Below are 9,345 nucleotides of genomic sequence, written 5' to 3'. Positions count from 1 at the left end.
AAAAGAAATGCAAGGAGGCAAAGTGATTGTCTGAGAAGACCTTACAAATAACTGAGAAAAGAAGAGAAGCGAAGGCCAAAGGAGAAAGGGAAAGATATACCCATCTGAATGCAGAGTTCCAGAGAATGGCAAGGGGAGATAAGAAAGCCTTCTTAAAGAAACAGTAGAAATAAACAGAGGAAAACAATAGAATGGGAAAGATGAGAGATCTAGTCAAGAAAATTGGAGATACCAAGGCAATATATCCTGCAGAGATGGGCACAATAAGGCCAGAAACAGCAAGGACATAACAGAAGCAGAAAAGATTAAGAAAATGTGGCAAGAATACACAAAGTATACAAATAAGGTCTTAATGACCCAGATAACCACAATGATATGGTCACTCACCTAGAGCCAGGCATCCTTGAGTGTGAAGTCAAGTGGGCTTTAGGAAGCCTCACTATGAGCAAAGCTAGTGGAGGTGATAGAATTCCAGTTGAGCTATTTCAGATCCTAAAAGATGATGCTGTTAAAGTGGTACACTCAATATGCCAGCAAATTTGGAAAACTCAGCAGTGGCTACAGGACTGAAAAAGGTCAGTTTTCATTTCTATCCCAAAGAAAGGCAATGCCAAAGATTTCTCAAACTATCTCACAGTTGCACTCACTTCACATGCTAGCATGGGGATGCTCAGAATCTTTCAAGCTAGACTTCAACAGTACATGAACAGAGAACTTCGCAAGCTGGATTTAGAAAAGGAAGAAGAACCAGAAATCAAATTGCCAACATCTGTTGGATTATCAAAAAAGCAAGAGAATTCCAGAAAAACATCAACTTCTGCTTCATTGACTATGCTAAAGCCTTTGACTGTGTGGATCACAACAAACTGTGCAAAATTCTTAAAGAGATGGAAATATCAGAGAATGAATGTTACCTGTCTCTTAAGAAACCTTTTTGCAGAATAGCATTGAAACATGTATATTATCAATTATGAAACAGATCGCCATTCCAGGTTTGATGCATGAGACAAGTGCTCAGGGATGGTGCACTAGGATGACCCAGAGGGATGGGATGGGGAGGGAGGTGGGAGGGGGTTCAGGATGGGGTACACATGTAAATCCATGGCTGATTCATATCAATGTATGGCAAAAGCCACTATGCTTTTGTAAAGTAATTAGCCTCCAACTAATATAAATAAATGAAAAAAAAAAAAGAAACCTGTTTGCAGATAAGGGAGGAGCCAAGATATACAGGAGTTCTGCAACAAAAACCAGGGAGTCAGAACATCAAAAGATTACTGTTAATTAAAGTAAACCAGACATCTCCAGTTAAGGAATTTAGCACTTTTCTGTGTAGGGGAAGATGCAAAAGTCTGGACTCATTGAAATCATTCCTCTGGTATACACCTCAGTTATATGCAGCCAGTTTCCTGTTTTTCTCCATCCTGATCCCCTCAGGGTGCACAATTAGGGGTGATTGTAGTGGCTGCTGGTGTAAAGGCCACAACATCCTTTGGTTAGTGATATGGCAGGTGGCATTCTTCCTCCACATTATAAACATCTGCTATGACAATGCCTAAGAGAAAGCATTGCATATTGGGAATAGTAAAGTGGAGGGTCAGAACTATACAGACCTACTTTCAAATCCTAGCATCATCATTTATTGTAGAGGTTTGAACCAAATCTTTGATTCAGTTTTGTAGTTTCAAGTTTTTTTCTCTCCCTAATATGGTAGTAATGATACCTTCTTCAGGCCATTATTGTATGAGGATTAAATAAAAGATAAATAATACCTATAAAAGGAACTTACACAGCTTCTGGAATCTGACATTTGTTTATTCATATTACCTTGCTCTCCATAAAACAACAAAACACACACACACAAATAATAATAACCTTAAATAGCTAGAACTACTGAAGCAAGTGAAAGTGTTAGTTGCTCAGTCATGTCCAGCTCTTTTCGATCCCATGAACTGAAGCCCACCAGGCTTCTCTGTCCATGGAATTCTCCAGGCAAAAATACTGGAGTGGATTGTCATTCAAGGGCATTATTCTACTTCTCAAACCAAATAAGACAGGAACTGAAAGAATCAACTGCCAAAACAGCAGTAAGACATTTGAACTTCAGGCTCTTTTAGATTGTAAAGAGATTCTAGTTAGCCTAATTAATATAGAAAGTGAAAGTGACATCGCTCAGTCATGTCCGACTCTTTGCAACCCATGGACTGTAGCCTACCATGCTCCTCCGTCCTTGGGATTTTCCAGGCAAGAGTACTGGAGTGGATTGCCATTTCCTTCTCCAGAGGATCTTCCTGACCCAGGGATTGAACCTGAGTCTCCCATATTGTAGGCAGACACTTTACCATCTGAGCTACCAGGGAAGATAAAGGGACCTTAATTGGCCTAAGGGAAACTTTGTGAGAATACATAGATTTGTGCTGAATATCTCTCAGAGGATGGAACCTGAGGACATATTCAGACAGTTGCCAGTATTGCAATTGATTCTGAGAGAAACTTTAATATAACCACAGCAGTGAAAAAAAACTGGACCATTAGCATGGTCCAGCATCATTGTTGTTGTTATATATTTGCATATTCTCTTTTATTGAAATAAGGCAGGAGGAGTTTTTAACTAGTACACATGCCAATTTTGTATTAGTCATTTTTGAGTTCTTATGTTTAAGTATTATTTATAATTTGTAAATGTTTCTAAAGCAGCAGTATCCTGGCAGTGATTTGAATTTTCTCATGAAATGATTGTCCTTTGTATTCAGTCCCCCAAGAACCCCGGCTGTACTGTTCCAGGGAATATTCTTGTACAGTAATCTCCTGGAGGCTACATTGCAAGATAGGTGTGTGGAAGAGTATTTCTGTGCTCTACTTGAGAATTGTCACACATGTCCAATGTTATTAATATGTAAAATGAAGTAATTGTTACAAATAGGACTCTTCAATTACAAATATGCTTGATATGGCCCAATTCTCAGTTTCTCCTTTGCAATAACAGGGTTAATGTTTTTGGGGGGGAAAAATAATTTTTTTTTAAAGAAAACTGCAGAAGTTGCTGCTACATCAAAAATCAACTTGGTTACTATTAAAATTATATTTAACAGTTGCCATATACAAGCTTCTATTTTCCATTGGCTATACACAGATGTGAATCTAAAGGAGGAAGTGCGTGCCTTTCATCTTCTTTTGATAATTTTATGTTGATTACAAATTATATAGATGGAAGGAGTGTAAAATAAAGTGTAATGAAGGCCAAGAAAAGCAGGGGATAGCATAGTTCAATGGCTGAGAAAACCAATATTTCAATCAGAAAGATGTGTTCAGAGTTCCTCAACTTATTATTAGCCATATGATCTTTGGCAAGTTAACTTCTCTAAGTTTGTTTCCTGGTCTCAAAAGGACACTTAGTACTCCTGTTTCACTGGGTTATTATTAAAATTAAATATGAAAATATATAAATGTTACAGTATCTTGAATATAATAATCACTAAAGTACTTGATCAATTATGTTATTACCTTTCTTTATAATAATAATAAGCAGTCAAGTATTGTTACTTAGTTATTGTGGTTGTTATTATTACCATAATTATTAAGAAAATAAGAGCAATTGATTTGTGGTGTTTGCTACTTCTTCTGACTAACTTCAACTCAGTTTCCCACTGGCCCGCTCTTTCCCTAAGAATAAGTAGTGTGGTTATAGATTGGGAAAATTTGAGGAATTTTTTTCCTTGTTGTGCTAAAAGATAGAGCTTTAGGCTGAACTGAACAGGGTAAAGGAATCAGTTGCCAACTCCCTCTTGGAACAATAACCTCTCCCAAGGATGGGTAGGACTTCCCTGGTGGCTCAGATGGTAAAGCTTCTGCCTACAATGTGGGAGACCAGGGTTCAATACCTGAGTTAGGAAGATCTTCTGGAGAAGGAAATGGCGACCCACTCTAGAATTCTTGCCTAGAAAATCCCATGGACGGAGGAACCTGGTAGGTTGCAGTCCATGGGGTCGCAAAGAGTCCGACACGACTGAGCAACTTCACTTTTCTCTTTCAAGGATAGGTAAGTGAGTGATACTGACATTGGCTGGGCTTCCTAGGTGGCTCTAGTGGTTAAGAGCCCACTTGACAATACAGGAGGTGTAAGAGATAGGGGTTAGATCCCTGGGTTGGAAAGATTCTCTGGACAAGGGTATGGCAACCCACTCCAGTATTCTTGCCTGGAGAATCCCATGGACAGAGAGCCTTGTGGGCTACAGTCCATAGGGTCGCAAGAGTCCAACCCAACTGAGCGACTGAGCACGGTACCACCTATGAGGAGAGGGGGCATACCATCTTTGAGGGGAGGGGGCATAGAGGGTGTACCACCTTGGAGGAGAGGGGTCATACCACCTATGAGGGGAGGGGGTGTACCACCTGTGAGGAGAGGGGGAGTACCACTGGGACGTACCACCTATGGCAGAGGGACGTGTGTTTTTTTGACACTGAGTGTTAGGTGTTGACTTGGTTGGGATGTAAGTGATTAAGCTTTCTTTTGTCTAAGGTCCACATCTCCATTCTCACACACATGATGAGTAAAAATGTTAATGGAGGACAGAACCTTTTATGGAAAAAACTGCTCTTTGCTCGCCTTACTAAGCCTCCATAAGCTTGGCGGCATTAACAAGCAGAGAATGTTCCTTTGGAGTAGAATCCTGGGGGAGTCATAATTATCAAGGCTATCGTAGATAGCCACAAGCAGGCTCAGGCTCACTTCTTCATTTCACGTTAAGAAGGCGTTATGGGAAGGGGCAGAGTGGAAGGAGGGGAGCAAGGGATGGTAGTGAGTAGTGGAACTGTGGGGAAACCTTACTGATTTGAGGTGCCACCGGAATCCCTGTGGCGTCAACTTATCTGCCATGTTTTCTTGCATTTTTTCCGACCAGCTACCTCAGCGGCCACCGTCGTTGCCATCACAACTCCAGCTGCCGTTAACTATGAACTCTCGCGAGACACGATCACGGGCCAAGACAAGGGCCAGGGTGAAGAGAGCGAAGATTGCCATGGCGGACACTCAGAACCTAGTGAAAGTTTTTTTCCTGAGTGGTGACCAACAATGGGAAATTCTAGGCAAGGGACATGTCTCTACTAGTTATGTAGAACGCCTTCAGGGCATGTGTCTGCTAGTTCGATCTGAACCTAACGGGTTACAGATCTTGGAGTCAAAGATAAATCCAGACACGCCCTATCAGAGACGAAAAGGGACATTAATTGTTTGGTCTGAAGCTGAGAACCGCAGTATGGCGATAAGTTTCCCGGACGCAGCAAGTTGTCATGAGATATGGAAAGACATCTGCCAGGTTCAAGGTAAAGATCCATCTACCGATATCACACATGACGCCTTAGTTGAATCCGAAGACGAGACATTGGATGACGTGGTAGAGACTGATGAAGTGTTTGAGCTGCCTAACTGTGAACTGGGTAATCTTAACCAGATTGCTCACTTAATTGCCTCAGCTCTCACCTCATCTCTGCATAAGGAAAGGCTGGTTCTGTTATTGGGAAATGAGGACTTTATTAAAAAAATATTCCAGTTGTTCCACACTTGTGAGGACCTAGAGGATACTGAAAGCTTACATGATCTGCATGACATTGTTAAAGGGATGTTATTTCTCAACAAGGCATCTGTCCTTGAGATCCTCTTTTCTAATAAGTATATCATGGATGTGGTGGGATGCCTTGAATATGACCCTGCCTTGGCTCAGCCAAAAAGGCATAGAGAATTCTTAACCCAAAAAGTGAAGTTCAAAGAAGTTATACCAATAATAGACCATGAACTTCTGCAAAAAATACATCAGACGTACAGGGTACAATACATTCACGACATCCTTTTTCCTATCCCATCTATATTTGAAGAGAATGTTGTTTCTACTCTTAAAACTTTTATTTCATTAAACAAGGGTGCGATAGTCAGTATGCTGCAGGAAGATGATAAGTTTTTGTCCACCGTTTTTGCACAGTTAAGGGATAAGACTACAGATGATGATACACGGCGTGAACTGTTATTTTTTTTCAAGGAATTCTGTGCATTTTCTCAGACATTACAATCTGAAAACAAGGATGCACTATTCAAAACACTGACAGAACTGGGAATTCTTCCTGCTCTTAAAATTTTAATGAGTATGAATGACTTGCAAATAAGGTCAACTGCTACTGATATATTTACTTCTCTGGTAGAGTATAGTCCATCCACGGTTCGAGAATTTATAATAGAAGACCGACATAGTGAAGACAACATCCTTTTCATTAATTTAGTAATTCAACAAATATTCTGTGATACTGACCCTGAACTAGCAAGTGCTTTTCATTTAATGGGAATTCTTTGTGCCCTGCTTGATCCAAATAACATGACAACAGCATCTAGTCACTGTGAAAAAAGTGAATTTCTACATTTCTTCTGTAAGCATTGTATGCATAATTTCTTAGCACCACTTTTGTCAACTACTTCAGAATATATACGTGACAAGGATAATATAGTTGGATCTGACGAAAACAACAAAAACTCTTTCAATAATTACCACACAGCACAGCTGCTTGCCTTAATTTTAGATCTGCTTTCATTTTGTGTGCAACATCATGCATATTACATGAAAAAATATATTTTGAACAAAGACTTGCTAAGAAAAGTCTTGATCTTGTTAAATTCAAAGCACACTTTTCTAATCTTGTGTGCTATTCGTTTTATGAGAAGGATGATTGGCCTTAGAGATGAACTTTTAAATCGTTATATCATTAAGGGAAATTTTTTTGAGCCAGTTGTAAATGCTCTTCTAAAGAATGGAACTCGGTACAATATGTTGAATTCAGCTATTGTTGAACTGTTTGACTACATAAGAATGGAAGATATCAAATCTCTTGTTGCCCATATAGTTGAAAAGTTTTATGCAACACTTAAGTCAGTTGAATATGTTCAGACATTCAAAGGATTGAAGGTGAAATATGAGCAAGAGAAAGAGCGGCAAAATCAAGTAGGGAAGAATTTGTGTTCTGTATTGTATAGTAAAATATTTTGCAGAGGTTCCAGTGTCATAGAGAAGGAGGAGGAAATGAGTATTATTGAAAATATAAAGGAAGAAACAGTTAAGCCACGACCGGAAAGTGATTTTGAAGATTATTTTGAGACTGAAAAAACAAAAGAAGATGAAGACAAGGAAGATATTCCCAAAACATCTTTTGGTGACTTCGAATCTACTTCATCCCATTCTGCTGATGCTGTTGCTGGACCAAGTAACCCAAACCACAGAAGCGTGATTTCCTTAGTGGATTATTCAGATGATGAAGAAGAAGAGGAAGATGAAACACCTCCCAGCAAAAGACCACATCTTAGCCAGTAAAGTCTTTATGGAAAACCCATTACATTTCTAAATTCTGGTAAAACTTTGTAACATTTGCTGAAGAGTCTGAATCCAAAGCTTCCATATATGCACACCTCTATTTAATAAATAGCAAAGATGTTTGTTGTTATCATCTAGGAGAATTTAGTTCTGTAAAAAATCATATTTCAGGCTTGATAATCTAATATTAATGTATTTCTGTTTCAAGAGTATATACGAGATATAGCTATTAACAGTGCAGTTACAGAGCTTGTAACATCATTTGCCCAGTGGTTCTGGCTATGGTTTTCTTTTTTCAGTTCCTTCTTTGAAATAAAAATGTATGTTTATGTGGAAAATAGAGTCAACTGTAATAAAAAGTAAAGCTATTCACTTTTCTGTGAAGATTTGACAAAAAATCAGTCTTACAAACAATTAGAGGGAAGTGACTTTTGGTGTGTATTTTCATGAAAATAAAGGAAGCTGGATTCAAAATGTTCAGTTGTTGCTATAATTTTTTGTCTGGTTAGATGGGATGCAAAAATTGGTCCAGAAGTAGTGTAAAAGACCTTGGGAGTGGTCAGAAAAAGCAAATGCTTTCAGCTGCCTAAATTGTGAAAGATACTTGGAAGTCATTTCCTGATTCATGAATAAACTTGTGTCTGTCTCCAGAGCAGTAAGTACCTTTTTTTTAAAAAAAGTATTTGTTTATTTGTTGACTGCTCTGGGTCTTTGTCACTGCACTTGCTTTCTCTTGTTGAAGTGAGCAGAGGCTGCTGTGCACAGGCTTCTCACTGTGGTGGCCTCTTGTTACAGAGCAAGGGCTCTGGGGGCTGCAGGCTCTGTAGTTGTGGCTCACGGGCTTAGCTGCTCTGAGGTATGTGGAATCTTCCCGGACAAGGGATCAAACTGGTGTCTTATGCATTGCAAGGCAGACTCCCATCCCCTGGACCACCAGGATGGAACTGGTGTCCTGTGCATTGCAAGGCGGACTCCCAGCCACTGGTAACTTTTAAAGTGTAACTTACAAAGACTAACATACCAAAAAATAGTGCTGAATGATGTGGCACTTAATATCTACAAACCATTTTGCACAGTTTTTAAAGAAAAAGTTACTTAAGTGTTAGGTTACACACACTACCTGAAGTTTTTTCTGTAAATGAATGGGTTTAACATGAAAGGTGCTTTATTAAAGAACTGATTGCAAGTGAATTTATAACAGTAAGATGTAACAGAGTTAAGAGGTGTTTTGTTGTTGTTGTTGTTGTTGTTTTTAGAGTGGGATGTAAACTGGGTCCAATTTCCCTGGAATTGCTTGAAGCTGTTTCTCCTATTTGAAGATTTTAGAGTTAATTTTTATTATGACCATTGTTTGAACAAGATGATCTGTCTGTGTAGATATGAAGTATAGTTTTCCAGAAGACAGATATTTATCTTGTATTAAAAATACCACTGTACTTGTTTTGTACCATTTCCTGATATTTATGCTGATGCTGAAGCTGAAACTCCAGTACTTTGGCCACCTCATGTGAAGAGGTGACTCATTGGAAAAGACTCTGATGCTGGGAGGGATTGGGGGCAGGAGGAGAAGGGGATGACAGAGGATGAGATGGCTGGATGGGATCACCGACTCGATGGGCGTGGGTTTGGGTAGACTCCAGGAGCTGGTGATGGACAGGAAGACCTGGTGTGCTGTGATTCATGGGGTCGCAAAGAGTCGGACATGACTGAGCGACTGAACTGAACTGAACTGATGCTGAACTATACAATTCAGGAATTAAAAAGTGACCCTTTAATTCCAAAAATAAAAGAGACCATTTTAAAGTGCCAACAGGGGATACATATTATGCAAAACTGAGAGATTGTTGTTAGTTACAAAGAGAGAGTATTCCTAAAATAACAAATAACGATTTAATCATCAAATACAAAGGCTGCTGAAGTATGGACATGACCTCAGAAGATATAATCTGGCATGACTGAGGATGTGACAATGGGGAAACTTCATTTTCACATCTCT

The 9,345-nt window shown here is 39.3% G+C and overlaps 1 protein-coding gene across 1 annotated transcript; it reads left to right on the top strand.

The window, feature by feature from the left end:
* The first annotated feature begins 5,018 nt into the window (after positions 1–5,018).
* LOC136154379 (serine/threonine-protein phosphatase 4 regulatory subunit 3B-like) lies at positions 5,019–7,349 on the top strand. Its single transcript, XM_065916679.1, has 2 exons — positions 5,019–6,514; positions 6,680–7,349. The coding sequence occupies exons 1-2, from the start codon at positions 5,019–5,021 to the stop codon at positions 7,347–7,349; spliced, it is 2,166 nt and encodes a 721-aa protein (XP_065772751.1).
* The last annotated feature ends 1,996 nt before the right edge of the window (positions 7,350–9,345 follow it).

Source organism: Muntiacus reevesi, chromosome X, assembly GCF_963930625.1.
Source record: "Muntiacus reevesi chromosome X, mMunRee1.1, whole genome shotgun sequence".
NCBI classification, from domain to species: domain Eukaryota; kingdom Metazoa; phylum Chordata; class Mammalia; order Artiodactyla; family Cervidae; genus Muntiacus; species Muntiacus reevesi.
This window is presented reverse-complemented; position numbering and strand designations above follow the sequence as displayed.